This window comes from Anolis carolinensis, unplaced genomic scaffold (genome assembly GCF_035594765.1).
Source record: "Anolis carolinensis isolate JA03-04 unplaced genomic scaffold, rAnoCar3.1.pri scaffold_25, whole genome shotgun sequence".
Lineage (NCBI taxonomy): Eukaryota > Metazoa > Chordata > Lepidosauria > Squamata > Dactyloidae > Anolis > Anolis carolinensis.
This window is the reverse complement of record NW_026943834.1, coordinates 397,159-413,542: the sequence shown is the minus strand read 5'-3', so window position 1 is coordinate 413,542 and position 16,384 is coordinate 397,159. Positions and strand designations below refer to the sequence as shown.

The 16,384-nt window shown below is 37.4% G+C and overlaps 1 protein-coding gene across 1 annotated transcript in view; it reads left to right on the top strand.

Moving 5' to 3' along the window:
• Positions 1-363: 363 nt before the first annotated feature.
• The window catches only part of LOC134294860 (uncharacterized), a 39,166-nt gene continuing 23,145 nt past the window's right edge, over positions 364-16,384 (top strand). Inside the window, exons 1-3 of the mRNA XM_062966635.1 lie at positions 364-422; positions 613-847; positions 14,760-14,853. Of these exons, the coding sequence (XP_062822705.1) occupies positions 364-422; positions 613-847; positions 14,760-14,853 (388 nt within the window). The remainder of the gene's footprint in view (positions 423-612; positions 848-14,759; positions 14,854-16,384) is intronic.

Genomic DNA, 16,384 nt, shown 5'->3' with positions numbered 1-16,384 from the left:
TATTGCCATCAGCCATCAAAGGAAGGGTCTGTTACGTTACAATTCTCTTTGGAATATCCTCCTCTCTGCAGTACCTGAGGTGTCAGCCTTGATACTGATTTAGTGCCTGTTTTAGAGCAGATTTATTTGCCCAAGTAATGTAATGCCTCCTAGCTTACTGAAATTTGTTGGGTTTGATATGGAATTTTAAGAGTATATTTTGATGGTTAATTTCAATAGGTTTTGTATGTGGCCTTGGAATTTTAATAATGAAGGATGGGTTTTTTATTGTGTTGCTTCTGGTGGCTATACATGTTACACCAGGGGGAAACGGAGGGGGCTTTGTTTTTGAAAAAACGAAACACCCCATAGCGCCTGCGTGTTATGACTCGGGTACGTCATCGCGTTGACGTAAAGGAGACCTACCCTCTGGTGGTCTCCGCGTAACAGCTAAAACAAAGGAAGAGTCCTCTCGTTGCCGGAGGGGGGGGGGGAGGGAGAGAGAAAGAAAAAGAGAGTGCGGGCGCCTAAAACGAGAGAAAGGGGGCGGTCTGGCAGGTTTGGCGGCTGCGATTGGCAGGCCAGGAAGTCAATAGAGGTGACGTCATTGTTTCCCTGCTGGCTGAATGGTAGGTGGAGGGGGCGGGGCGAGGGCGCAGAAGGCGGCGCGGCCGGGCGCTCGTTGAGCCCGCGCGCTCGGGTTGGGAGGGAGGCTTCGAGGAGGCGAAGAGGGAGCCGGAAAGCGGTGCGGTCGGGCCTTTTTTTTTCTTCTCCGCGCGTGATATGGGCGGATGGAGCCGCGCTGACTCTCCCGGAAGCCATTGCCAGGGGTGGCGGGCCGAGGGAGCGCTCCTTCAACGCCCCTCAGGTACCGGCGCCTAAGAGGAAGGAGTGGGGTCCTTTCGACAGCCCTCCCCCCCTGTAGATAATGGACTCGCCCAAGATTCACTCAGCAGGGCGGAGGGAGGTGGAATGGTATGGTCTTTCGGGGGGGGAGCGGGAGTGGCCTAGAAATCCCCTCACGAATCTCTCTCCCAACGGTCCACTCAGGGGCGGAAGTGGGGGGTTCTTTATGAGGGAAAGACAATAGCCAGCGAGAGCCACGCCGCTGTGTTTCCCCCAGTTCTCTTTGAACCAGGGCCTATTGATTGAAGGCAACTGGCCCTTAGGGAGTGGGAAATGCTTCCCCCAGTTCTCCTATTGGGAAGGAGGACCAGGGCTATTGACTGAAGGTAATTTTGGCCCTTATGGAGTGGGGTATATGGGGTTCCTTGGGGGGAAGGGTGTCCCACTTTCTCTAGAGTGGCCATTAGCGTCTCTTGGGATTGCTTTTCTTTGTGTCTGCTTCCCTCCCCCAATCCCAGCAGCCCTTTATTATTATTGTTTGTGTACGGATTGTATGTTTGGAGAGGATATGGCCCATTTCCTGGCCTGATTCGTCCCATCTTCTGTATCTTCAGTACACAAAAGTGGACATGCAACTGTTAAAGCTAAAGCCTTGTGGACTTAAAACGTGTTTGGCCCACCATCCTTATTTCTCCTTGAAGATCCTTTTAACTAGGGCCAATGGTTCCCAACCTTTGGGCCTCCAGGTGTTTTGGACGTCAGATCTCACATTTCCTAACAGCTGCTAAACTGGTTAGGATTTCTGGGAGTCCAAAACACCTGGAGGCCCAAAGGTTGGGAACCACGGGTCTAGGCATTGCCCAAAGTAATGGATCTTGCATAAAAGAAGTCAAAGAAAAATCTACTGAGAATAGCTACTTTTTGACTTGGCCTTCTTATGATTGAGTCACGCAAAATTGTTTTTCCTCCTTGTTGCTGAATTATGCGTACAAGGGGCAAAATAAAAATTAAACGGGTTTAATTTTAAATGAATATGTTGTGTTAGTAGTAATTGAGTCAGTGTTTTATTATGGTTGTATGTTTCTTGTTCTGTAATTGAATGTTTTATTTATGATGGAAACTGCACAGAATCATAGAATAGTAGAGTTGGAAGAGACCTCATGGGCCATCTAGTCCACACACACACACACCCCGCTAAGAAGCAGGAAATCGCATTCAAAGCACCCCCAACAGATGGCCATCCAGCCTCTGCTTAAAAGCCTCCAAAGAAGGAGCCTCCACCACGGCCCCGGGGAGAGAGTTCCACTGTCCAACAGCCCTTCTCACAGTGAGGAAGTTCTTCCTGATGTTCAGGTGGAATCTCCTTTCCTGTAGTTTGAAGCCATTGTTCTGTGTCCTAGTCTCCTTGAGTCCCCTCAAGGAGATAGAGCAGTATACAAATAAAGTTTGTTTTATTATTATTGTCATTAATACTATCTTCTTAGTAGTAATAATAATATAATAATGTGTTGTCAAAGGCATTCATGGCCAGAATCACTGGGTTGCTATGAGTTTTCTGGACAGAAGCATTCTCTCCTGACACCCACATCTATGGCAGGCATCCTCAAAGGTCTGTTGGAAACTAGGCAAGTGGGGTTTATATATCTGTGGAAAGTCCAGATTGGGAAAAAGAACTCTTGTCTGTTTGAAACAAATGTGAATGTTGCAATTGATCACCTTGATTAGCATTTAATGGCCTTGCAGCTGTGGACAAATCTACATAAGACCACCAAAAGAAGGGCCCAAACACAAATCAAGTAAAATGAAAGGCACTACAGACTAATTTAACCAGAGAGGTCCATAGCAGAACCTGGACACAGTATATTATTTGAGAACACAGAAATGCTGGACCACTCTAACAACCACCTTATCAGACTACATAGAGAAGCCATTGAAATCCACAAACATGCAAACAGTTTCAACAGAAAGGAGGAAACCATGAAAATGAACAAAATCTGGCTGCCAGTATTTTAAAAAACCTCTAAAATCAGGATAGCAATTAAAGAACATCACTTCAAAAACAGGGGAATTGCAATCTGGAAACAATCCAGGCCAGCTAACACCTCCCAACAAAGGATTCTCTAAGGCAGGAAAGAGCCAGACTTTGCATCTGCATGGCCATTCAATGCTAACCAAGGTGATCAACTGCAACATTCACACTTCAAATAGACAAAGAGTTCTTTCTCTCACCCTAGACATTCAACAGATATATAAACCCCACTTACCTAGTTTCCAATAGACTTCACACCTCTGAGGGTGCCTGCCATAGATTTGGGTGAAACATCAGGAGAGAATGCTTCTGTCCAGAAAACTCATAGCAACCCAGTGATTCTGGCCATGAATGCCTTTGAGTTATTCTATGACAGGACAATTAACAAGCACACCTTCAGAGAAAAATTCAAGACATTTTATACACTGTTGACAGCTATTCAAACTGCAAGTTGCTTCTGGGGTGAGATAACTGGCTGTCTGCAAAGACGTTGCCCAAGCGACGCCCAGATGTTTTGATGTTTTTATCATCCTTGTGGGAGGCTTCTCCCCTGTCCCTGCATAGAGCTGGTGCTGACAAAGGGAGCTGATCCGCGCTCTCCCCGGGTTGGATTTGAACCGGCAACCTTCAGGTCAGAAACCCAACCTTGAAGTCATCAGTCCTCCCAGCACAAGTATTTAATCCACTGCACCACCAGGGGATCTGCCTTGCAGTTTCTCAAGTCGCTCCTGACACACACAAAAAGCTATTGGCTGAGAAGCAAGCTAGTTAGGATTCACGCGTGCAGGGATTGGCTGGGACGACTGGTTAGACAGCAGTACATGTGAAAAAGATCTTGGAGTTCTTGTGGACAACAAGTTAAACATGAGCCAACAATGTGATGCAGCTGCTAAGAAAGCCAATGGGATTCTGGCCTGCATCAATAGGGGTATAGCGTCTAGATCCAGGGAAGTCATTCTACCCCTCTATTTTGCCTTGGTCAGACCACACCTGGAATACTGTATCCAATTCTGGGCACCGCAGTTGAAGGGAGATGTTGACAAGCTGGAATGTGCCCAGAGTAGGGCAACTAAAATGATCAAAGGTCTGGAGAACAAGCCCTATGAGGAGCAGCTTAAAGAACTGGGCATGTTTAGCCTGCAGAAGAGAAGGCTAAGAGGAGACATGATAGCCATGTACAAATATGTGAGGGGAAGTCATAGGCAGGAGGGAGCAAGCTTATTTTCTGCTGCCCTGCAGACTAGGACACGGAACAATGGCTTCAAACTACAGGAAAGGAGATTCCACCTGAACATCAGGAAGAACTTCCTCACTGTGAGGGCTGTTCGGCAGTGGAACTCTCTCCCCCGGGCCGTGGTGGAGGCTCCTTCTTTGGAGGCCTTTAAACAGAGGCTGGATGGCCATCTGTCAGGGGTGCTTTGAATGTGATTTCCTACTTCTTGGCAGGAGGTTGGACTGGATGGCCCATGAAGTCTCTTCCAACTCTACTCTTCTATGATTCTATGGGGGTTTCCTTTTCATCACAGACAGGAGGAGGGGATCCCCATGATGGGAAAAAGAACAGCTAATTATTGATTGGTTAAAAGGTCCAATCCATTGCAGAGCTGCCTTCAAGGAGGCTGCAAAACTGAAGAGGATGATGACATGGGTATTCAGATGATTAATTGGTTGATTTAAGTGTCCAATTCCGAGAAGACAAAGGTGTAAGATCCAGAAAACCAAAGGTGGTAATCTTTGGCAATCAGATGTGTGGCTGTCCTTTCAAAATGCTAATGTATTCATCTTTGTTTTAGCCATCTCTTCATGGGAACTACATTTAAACAGGTAAACACAATATAAACACAGCCCTGGTGATAAAGGGATTATCTGTCTTTCATACATGCACAAAGAAGAGTGTCTTATCAAGTCTGGGAAATCACTGGAGGGACCTTTGAAATAGTTCAGTGATCTCCATTCACAGAAGCCTATGTAAATAGGGGGCATTGAGGTAATGGATTCTTTCATAGTACATTTGATACAGCTTTATACATTTAAGATTTCATACAGTACACAATTAATACAAGTTAAACAGAAAATATCATGAGTCTCCTTTGGGAGAGATAAAGTGAGGTGTAAATAAATATAATCATTATCATCACCATCTAGTACATTTATTAAAGGGTTCAGTTTTAATGTACTTTGGGGTACAGTTGATGCTGGGTCCTCCTGGAGCCTCCAGTGGCTTTGGAATAACGGAACTTTAAAAGAGTGGAAAGGGTTTAAAAAATAAAGGAAAAATCATATCTTTTTCTTGAAGCCTTGTTAATTTCCAAACATATGGAGGCGCTGTGGCTCAATGACAATAGCATGATCAATAGTATCAAAAGCCACTGAGAGATTCAGCAAGATCAACAAGATAGCACTCCCCATATCTTTTTCCAGAAATAGTTTGTTAAACTGTGCAACTAATGGGCTCAGATAATCTGTTTCTTCAAGAACACCTGAAGTGTCCCAGCCACCGCATGCTTAAGCACCTTGGCTAAGGGAATATTGATCATAGTGCAGTAGTTCTCATGTACCCTGTTTCTCCGAAAATAAGACATCCCTGAAAAAATAAGACCTAGTAGAAGTTTTGCTGAATTGCTAAATATAAAGCCTCCCCCAAAAGCAAGACCTAGCAATGTTTTTGTTTGGAAGCATGCTCAGTGCCTGCCAAACAGAACACCAGAGCATGCAGGATTGGTAAATGTACATACCAGTTGTACATGGAAATAATGGTAGTAACTAGAAATTCTTGATAGGATTCAGAGTTTGTCTGGTTATGTTGGTTTGTGATGACAACTACTGTACAGTATATAATAAATGTTCTTTTTTGTTCAACAATACATGTGAATTCTTCTTCATGGAAAAACAAGACATCCCCTGAAAATAAGACCTAGCACATCTTTGGGAGCAAAAATTAATATAAAACACTGTCTTATTTTTGGGGAAACACGGTACATCTGGGTCCATGAAGCTCCTCTTCAGAAGAGCCTCCTTCAAAGCATCAGGCACCTCCACCTGATTCAATGAAGCATTTATTAACCCCTATACCAATCCATAAATTGACCTCTGCTAGGTTTTATCAGTCAAGATGGGCAATAGTCACACTTACATGTGGCAACCCAAACTGATTCAAGCGTCTTGTCAACAACATTAAGCCGCATCAACTGGACTCAATCCCAAGAAAGAATAATTATAAAGAAATCTTTAGGATGATTGCAATTTCTGTCCCATCCTTGTCCCCATTCTAGTGCTGCACTGAGTGCCCAGGTGGACAAAGCTGGGAGAGATCTGCTCCATTAAGCTCAACCATCACAGCTTCAATAATACCCAGCCTCAGTCAGTCCCTTCATCCTTAACCAGGTCATGGAGGGTAATTGTTCTATTATGGACTAATCTGGCATTTAGCAAAAATGTTCCCAAACTTGTTAAGAAATGCTTGGTCTTAAACATGTTGCAGCTTTCATTGACAGGAAACAATTTAAAAGAATGGTGAAAACTGTATCTAACAGTAGCAAGTTGCCAAAGAAACAATACATGAATATATGGAACTTCCTTATACAGTAGAGTCTCACTTATCCAACATAAACGGGCAGGCAGAACGTTGGATAAGCGAATATGTTGGATAATAAGGAGAGATTAAAGAAAAGCCTATTAAACATCAAATTAGGTTATGATTTTACAAATTAAGCACCAAAACATCATGTTATACAACAAATTTGAAAGAAAAAGTAGTTCAATACGCAGTAATGCTACATAGTAATTACTGTATTTACGAATTTAACATCAAAATATCATTATGTATTAAAACATTGACTACAAAAATGTGTTGGATAATCCAGAACGTTGGATAAGCGAGTGTTGGATAAGTGAGACTCTACTGTACTAAGTGGTAGGGATGTGCAATCCAGAAAAAACATGTTTCAAAAATTATTACAAATCATTTTTAAAGTGTTTCTTAAGTATACTTAGTGAGAATTGCATTACTATAAAAGAATAACAAAATTTTGTTACTATTTCATTACAGAAATTTTACATGTGCATAATTAAATGACTATAATTGGGGAAACTTCAGGTGCTTCTATCGCCCTCATTTTCAAAGTTTTTGGTAGAATACATTTACCACTGTTAGCCCACTAAAATTCAGAACATTTCACTTATCCATTGATTTTTTGGCGAATTTTTAAAGTTTTAGGGATGGATAGACCTCTTTCTTTGCTATCCTGATTGGTATTTTCTGAACCTGATGCAGACTGGGAAATGTAGTTTAGGGCAGGGCCTTTTGAATTCTCCCTTCCCAAACTTCATTTCCCAGAGTTCTGTGCTATTCCCAAAATGCAATGCTCCCTCTTTTGCCCTCTGCTAAGGCTAAGACTACATTAATTTCACAGAGGAATGGCAAGGCACTAAGGCAACCTTTGGTTTGCTCCGTTGCTTTGCTTTGAATATGAAACTGACTTTGGGACTCTTCCGATATTTACAAAACTGAAATGAGAAAGCATGGGCTAAGTTTCGATTCTAAAATATTTGGTGTGGGCCATGTAAACACTTCGGATATAGTTTCCAACTTACAAAACCTCCAATTTTCTTACAATTTCTGACTCATCCATGTTTTTTGCACATGCCTACTAAGTAGGACCATTGGGCCATCTATTTTATCATGACTAGCAGCAGGTCTCCAGGATCTTAAGCAAATGCTTTTTTCTGAATTCCTTTTAACTAAAGATACTTTTGGCATGTAAAGTGTGGGTTCTGCCACTGATCAAAAACCCCTCCCATGTGCTAAATTTAAATCAACAATTTCTTGTAGCCAGTGTGCATATGTTCATAGGGGAAAGGAAGAAGCTTTACAAGTCTTTGACAATTTCAGGCTTGTTGAAGATCAAAATATTAAACTCTGTATAATATTAATCACATTTGAACTGTATAGTGTGCCAAGAATGCATAACATTTCTATTTCGCTGCCCCAAGATTGTTTCCAGAACACAATTATGGATAATATTGCCATCACTCTTATTATTACAATTGCAATTTTTAAATTATTAGTGTTGTCATAATTTTAGGTGCCACCAAAGGAGACAGCAATTTTAAATCTAAAGCTGAACAGTAAAAAAAATACTTCTCAAACAGACATAGATAAAAGAACATAAGATTACAGAGATGACATTTGTGAGAAGTACAATCTTCACTTAAGGGGTTAAACCACTACATTTGGTAATTGAATTATATAGATAAAAGAAAGTTCAAAGCAGTGAAATCATGCCACAGCTCCAAAAAAAAATGTTTGGTACTTTCCGGGAATGGTAAATTACCTGGGGAAATTAATGTCTATCTTATCCACTAAAACAGCTTCTCGAAGGAAACTTTTTGAACATAAAAATGAACAATGCTAGAAAGTGCAACAGCAGTCACCGTGGATTTCCTGAATTACTGTCAAACAACAACTTACTCAAAAGCCAGTATTAAAGTTATGCTCAAGACAGGCCTATCAACATTTTAACTAATTCTTTACACTAGGACAGAAGGAATATTTCTACAGAAACAAATTCTCTGCTGGCAAGCACCAGTGTTCTATATTCTTCTGATTAAGTACTATTGCACAGAAGTGGCAAACTAACACAGAAGCAAGGACAGTTACTATTTCACAATGCTGTGTGATGTGTTGCCAATCCACCATCTCCCTGCAACAAGGCTGTCTCCTGCTATTGATGGGAAAACCCCATCACTAGCCCCTGATAATACCACTGTGAAACAATCTGCTTGTTGCGATGATCTGAGGCACTTTGCTTCTGTTATGCCAGGGGGCAGGATTGCCTTCCTCTCCGACTCCCCCTCATTGTATTTTAAAAAATATTTCCACTTTGCAGAATTGTGAACTGTCTTTATCTAACTGAAAAAATAAAATAGGAGAGCAGAATAGCAAGACGGCAGAGTTACATTTCTCACCTGAAGAGGTGGCTATTGGGCTCACATTGTCAAAGTATTGCAGTTGTGCAATCCTTATTGCAGACCAATAATGAGTGTCCCCATTCCGATAAGTTGACACTTTCCCTATTCATGGAAATGGCATGGGATAGCAGTAGGTAAAGGTTTCCCCCCTGATATTAAGTCTAAACTTGTGTCTGATTCTGCGCGTTGGTGCTCATCTCCATTTCTAAGCCGAAGAGCCAGCATTGTCTGTAGACACCTCCAAGGTCATGTGGCCAGCATGACTGCATGAAGCACTGTTACCTTCCCGCCAGTGGTACTTATCTATCTACTCACATTTGCATGTTTTCGAACTGCTAGGTTAGTAGAAGCTGGGGCTAACAGCGAGAGCTCACCCCGCTCCCCGGATTTGAACTGCTGACCTTTTGGTCAGCAAGTTCAGCAGCTCAGCAGTTTAATCAGCTGCACCACCAGGGGCTCTGGGATAGCAATACTATGTGGTAAAATTCTATATTATTGAGGCTACTGATGCCGAAATAGGATCCGCAAGATATAATTGAGAAATATGAGATGCAAGGTCATTAACTTGTAAATGCTTTAATAACAATATTGGTGTGGGGGGGGGGGCTTGGTATCCTGTGGAATTTGATTCCAGGAACACATACCCCACTCATGGATACCAAAATCCATGGATACTCAGGTCCCATTGGCATAGTAAACTGGTATCACTTAAATAAAATGGCAAAGTTGATTTGCCTTTTGGAGTTTTTAAAATAGTTCCAACCTTGGATGGTTGACTATGTGGATACAAAAATATGGATATGGAGATCGAACAGGATTTATGGATAGGAAATTCAGATGAAAAAAAGATCTAGAATGGCAACATATCCTATTTTATGGAAGACAGTCCCCTATAGGACAGAGTCTCGAACCTTCAGTTTCAGAGACAGGGTAGCCTTTTTATCCTATGGGCTAGAATGCTTCTTCTGAGGTGACTCTGCCTAGTGAGCTGATGTTGGAGGAAAAGATAACCCATTATTTCACCCCACTAATGTATTTAGGGTTTTTCCTTGTAGAAGGAGTGCTCCATGTGCTCCTTCAACATTCAACTGGATGACTGGAGCCTAATTAATGAAGTACACGTTATTGCTGATGACTGATGATAGACAACACACACTTCTTGCTTACTATCCCAATTGGAAGGCCAACAAAGAAAGTCCAAAGTCTCCAGTCACTTATTGGAGATAATAGTAATTCTTCTCTGCTCTACTTGACTTCTCAATTGAGAAAATGAGTGAAAAGTTGGGGATTTGGGGAAACACCTTATTCAGAAACTCTTTGGGCTGAATTAGTTTCACAGAATTTCACACACATCACCTGAAGGTATCACCTGTGTAAAGGGCTGTGCAGTATAAGTCTGTTTTAAAGAAAATGAAAACATGTGAAGGAAGAGCAGGGATCTTTATAATGCCTACTAAAAAGCAGACCTGTATGTCACTGGTTACAGTCTTCCATAATATTATGTATGTATGTATGTATTTATTTATTTATTTATTTCCATCATTTCTATCCCGCCCTTCTCACCTGAAGGGACTCAGGGCGGCTTACAAAACTGGCAGAATTTGATGCCAATATACAACAATACAAAAGAATAAAACATAAGCAATTAAAAACAGATTTAAAATAATATAAAATACTTGAGCCATTCATCCACAAAACCTTGTACATAAACCTTAGTCCAGACTGAGTCGAAGCCAACGAAACGTATTCTTTGAACGCATATATGATAATATGATGGGATGCACTGTATTTCTATTTAAATTATTGCAATTACTTCTAATTTTGCACTGATATGTTTAAAAGCATTGGTTTTTTATGCAAATATTACCCTTTTTTGTCCTTTTGCTTTGTGTGTAGTACATAATTTCTTCTTTGTTTGACCATACTAAACAGATGTCAGACTTTTTATAGCATTGTTTATCAGATCACTGAAGCTACCTCAAAGATTCAAAGATTAACTGAAACAGTATTATGCAGTTTTATAACATTCATCTAATAAACAAATGTTTATGGCTGATGTTCTTTGCAGAGCTATAAACTTTCATTTGAGATGGGAGGAAAGGGCCCTGAGTATACGAGGCACAGTGTTATACTTGTCTAATCATACCATGAAGCATAGAATAGGATCAATCCAAGGCATTTTGCTGCTAGAGGCAAGCATCCCCTGCAAGCCACCTACAAAGGTCAACTGGACTCACAACTGAGCTTTACTGTGACACTGGTAAAAATTTGCTTTGCCAGCAATGAGCACACCACACCTGAAGATGGCAAAGCAGCAAGAAGGCTTTAAGACAGGCACCCTCAAACTGTGGCCCTCCAATTGTTTGGGCCTCCAGTTCCCAGAATTCTTGACAATTGAACAAGCTGGATAGGGCTTCCGGGAGTTGGAGGGGCAAACAGCTGGAAGGTCGCAATGTGAGGATGCCTGCTTTAAGAGCACACATCTCTACTGCCAGGGGCCTATTACTGCATTGCTGGCAAAGCAAATTTTTACCAGTGTCACAGTAAAGCTCAGTTGTGAGTCCAGTTGACCTTTGTAGGTGGCTTGCAGGGGATGCTTGCCTCTAGCAGCAAAATGCCTTGGATTGATCCTATTCTATGCTTCATGGTATGATTAGACAAGAAGACATGTTGGTATAATGGCCTGGCCTCCAATATGGATGCCTGGGGAAAGTCATTGTGCATTGTGTGCCATACATTGTAGAAAGCAAACATGAAAAAGATAAAGAATTGATATACAGAACAGATGGCTTGAAAAAACAGGGGAATTTCACACAGGAAACAATCAGGGCCAGCAAACACCTCCCAGCAAAGGATTCCCCGTGGGCAGGAAGCAGCCAGGCTTTGAAGCTGCAAGGCTATTCAGTGCTAATCAAGGTGATTGATTGCAACATTAACACTTGCATCTAATAGACAAGAATTCTTTCTCCCACCCTGGACATCATTCCACAGATATATAAACCCCACTTGTCTAGTTTCCAACAGACCTCTGAAGATGCCTGCCATAGAAGTGGGTGAAACGTCAGGAAAGAATGCTTCTCGGACATGTGGTATATGTACGGGCCAGCGGCCAACTGGGCGACGGCACTGTTCGACCAAGTCTCCCCACATCTGAGATCAGCGCAACACTTCTTGGATCACCTTAAGGCGACTTGGGGGATCGAGGACAATTTGGAGGCGGCTGGCCACAAACTCCGGCGCCTCTCCCAAGGGGACAGACCCTTGTCCCAGTACATAGCCGAGTTCCGAGTGCTGGCCCATAATACCGGCTGGAACGACATAGCCCTCAGAGGACAATTTCGGGAGGGTCTCAACATCGAGATGCTGGAGGAAATCTCCAAGGTGGATTACTGTATTATCTATAATTATTATCAGCGGTCTCTGGCATATGTAATAACATAGTCCAAGAGGTGCCAATGCTCTGACCAAGGGTGCTTCCATGATGTCTTGAGCTTGTTTTTCTGGCGGAAGAGCGTGTTGGTGATGACGAGGTTATTTTATTACATTTGAAATCATTTGCACAAGCAAAGACAAGGTGGGTTTAAACAATCATCACTATTTTCTTCTGTAGGAACGAAAACATATTTTTAACATTTGTCTGATATCTTTCCACTGGCAACTACAGCTGAAAACATTCAAAATTTCAATGGTTGTTCCTGGTCACAGGGTTCCACATTTGTAACCTAGAACCAAGTAAATACATAGAATGTGACATGAACAGCTTTTCTTAAAAATTATGTATATTATTATTATATTAATATTTTATATTATTATATTATATTATTTACTTATTTAAATACATACATATTATTAGCATTGTTCATATTATTAGTATTATTATTAGTACTATTCATATTATTAGCATTGTTATTCTTCTCTTTTATTATTATTATTATTATTAAAATAAATAAATATTATTATTATATTAATATTTTATATTATTATATTATATTATTTACTTATTTAAATACATACATATTATTAGCATTGTTCATATTATTAGTATTATTAGTACTATTCATATTATTATTAGCATTGTTAGTAGTAGTATTATTATCATTAGTATTATTACTGTTATTGTTAGTATTATTCGTGTTATATTGTTAGTGGCATCATTAGTATTGTTAGTAGAGGTGGAAGGATTTTCTGTGGGAATTAGTCCATAAAATCCAAGGTAGGACATGCTTCCTCTTAGGGTTCAGTTCGTATTATTATTAGTATTGTTAGTAGTAGTAGTATTATTAGCATTATTACTATTGTTAGTATTATTAGTATTATTTTAGTACTATTATCATTATTGGTATTATTATTAGTACTATTCATATTAGTATTATTAATATTATTAGTAGTATTACTATTGCTAGTATTATTAGTAATATTAATATTGTTAGTGTTATTGTTAGTATTATTGGTATTATTAGTACTATTATCATTGTTAGTATTATTATTAGTACTATTCATATTGTTAGCATTATTATTACTATTGTTAGTAATATTAGTAATATTATTAATATTAGTGTATTCTTAGTATTATTATTATTACTACTATGATCATTGTTAGTATTATTAGTAGTACTATTCATATGAATATTATTAATATTATTAGTATTGTTACTATTGTTAGTATTATTATTAGTAATATTATTAATATTAGTGTTATTCTTAGTATTATTAGTCATTGCTAGTATTACTACTATTGTTAGTATTATTCTTAGTATTGTTAGTGTCATTCTTAGTATTATTACTATTATTGTTAGTATTATTATTAATATTGTTAGTGTTGTTAGTATTATTACTATTTTTAGTATTATTGTTAGTATTGCTAGTGTCATTATTAGTATTATTAGTCATTGCTAGTATTATTACTATTGTTAGTATTATAGTTAGTATTGCTAGTGTCATTATTAGTATTATTATTAATATTGTTAGTGCTGTTATTAGTATTATTACTGTCATCGTTAGTATTATTGTTACTATTGTTACTATTATTGATATTGTTATTAGTATTATTCCTATAATTATATTGTTACTATTAGTAGATCGTTTATATTATTATTAGTATTATTCATATTATTATTCTTAGTATTATTATTAGTAGTAGTATTGTTGGTATTATTAGTATGGTTAGTGTTATTAGTATTATTGCTATTGTTATATATTGTTAGCATTAGTTGTAGTATTAATATTGTTAGTATTATTAATATTGTTAGTATTATTATTAATATTGTTAGTATCATTAGTAGTAGTATTTGTATTTTATATTGTTAGCATTATTAGCTTTATTCGTATTATTATATTGTTAGTATTATTATTACCATTATTATTAGTATTGTTAGTATTATTATTATTAGTTTTATCATCAGTATAGTTACTATTAGTATTATTGGAGGTATTATTATACTATTATTATTAGGTTTCTTTCACTTTTAGTGGTGTGTTTATACCTTTCTCTGCTTCTAATGGTTTTAATTGGATTGTTATCTGCTATTTAATGTTGTCAACTGTGTTTTAGTTGCTGTGTTTTGTTGTATGTTCTGGGCTTGGTTTCCCAGAAACAGCCCGAAAGACTCGCAGCAGCCCAGAGATCCCGACCATGAAAGCCTCCGACAATGTTATTATTACGACTATTATTAGTATTATTAGTCGGAGTCCCTCGGCAGGACTGCTGACCTGAAGGTTGCCGGTTCGAATCCAACCCGGGGAGAGCGTGGGTGAGCTCCGCCTGTCAGCTCCAGCTCCATGCGGCTCAATTCGCTCCTGACACGGGGAAAAAAAATATTATTAGTATTATTAAAAATATTAAAAATATTAAAAATTATTAAATTATTAAAAATATTAAAAATATATTTAAAATATTATTAGTATTTAATCCTGTTTTAATGTTTGTATGTTTGAGCTGCCTGGCCAGGTTCCAGAAGCATTCTCTCCTGACGTTTCGCCCACATCTGTGGCAGGCATCCTCAGAGGTTGTGAGATCTGTAGGAAACGAGGCAAGTGGGGTTTATATATCTCCATAATGGGAGAAAGAACTGTTCTCTTGCGGTGTTGCCATTGGTCACCTTGATTAGCATTGAATAGACTTGCAGCGTCAAAGCCTGGCTGCTTCCTCCCTGGGGGAATCCTTTGTTGGGAGGTGTTAGCTGGCCCTGATTGTTTCCTGTTTTCTGCGTGTTGTTCTTTATTTACTGCCCTAGATTTTAGAGCTTGGTAGCCAGATATTATTATTATTATTATTATTATTATTATCATATTAAAATATTATATTTTATTATTCGATTCTAAAATTGTATTATATTATAATATTATATTATAGAACATTATGATATGATTCATTGTGTGTTATATTATTTTGTTCTACAACTGTATTGTATTATTATATTGTATTGTATTATTATATATTATTATTTATTATTATTATTATTATTATTATTTACAGTATTTATATTCTTATATTTATATTATTTACAGTAATATTATTATAGAACATTATGATATGACTCGTTGTGTGTTATATTATTCTATTCTACAACTGTATTGTATTATTATATTGTATTGTATTATTATATATTTATTATTATTATTATTATTATTATTTACAGTATTTATATTCTTATATTTATATTATTTACAGTAATATTATTATAGAACATTATGATATGACTCATTGTGTGTTATATTATTCTATTCTACAACTGTATTGTATTATTATATTGTGTTGTATTATTATATATTATGATATTATTATATTATAGAACATTATGATATAATTCGTTTTGTGTTTTATTATTTTAGTCTACAACTGTATTGTATTATTATATAATATTATATTGTTATATTATAGAACATTATGATGTAATTCGTTTTGTGTTTTATTATTTCAGTCTACAATTGTATTGTATTATTATAATATAATATTATATTATATTATATAACATTATGATATTATTCGTTTTGTATTCTATTACTCTATTCTACAATTATATTATATTATTATATTATATTATATTATATAACATTATGATATGATTCGTTTTGTATTCTATTACTCTATTCTACAATTATATTATATTATTATATTATATTATATAACATTATGATATGATTCATTTTGTATTCTATTTCTCTATTCTACAACTGTATTGTATTATTATATTGAATTATATTATTATATTATAGAACATCACGATAAGATTCGTTTTGTGTTTCATTATTATATTCCACAATTGTATTGTATTATTATATTATATTATTATATAACATTATGATATGGTTCGTTTTGTGTTTTATTATAATATTCTACCATTGTATTGTATCATTATATTATATAACATTGCAATATAATTCGTTTTGCATTTTATTACTCTATTCTAGAATTGCATTGTAATTATATTGTATATTAAGAGCATATATTAAATAATCAGTATATACCAGCATATATATTATAATAGTATATAATGTATAAGTATAATTATTCTACAAATGTTTGAGAGATACAGCATGCATCTGCTTTATTCACTGAAC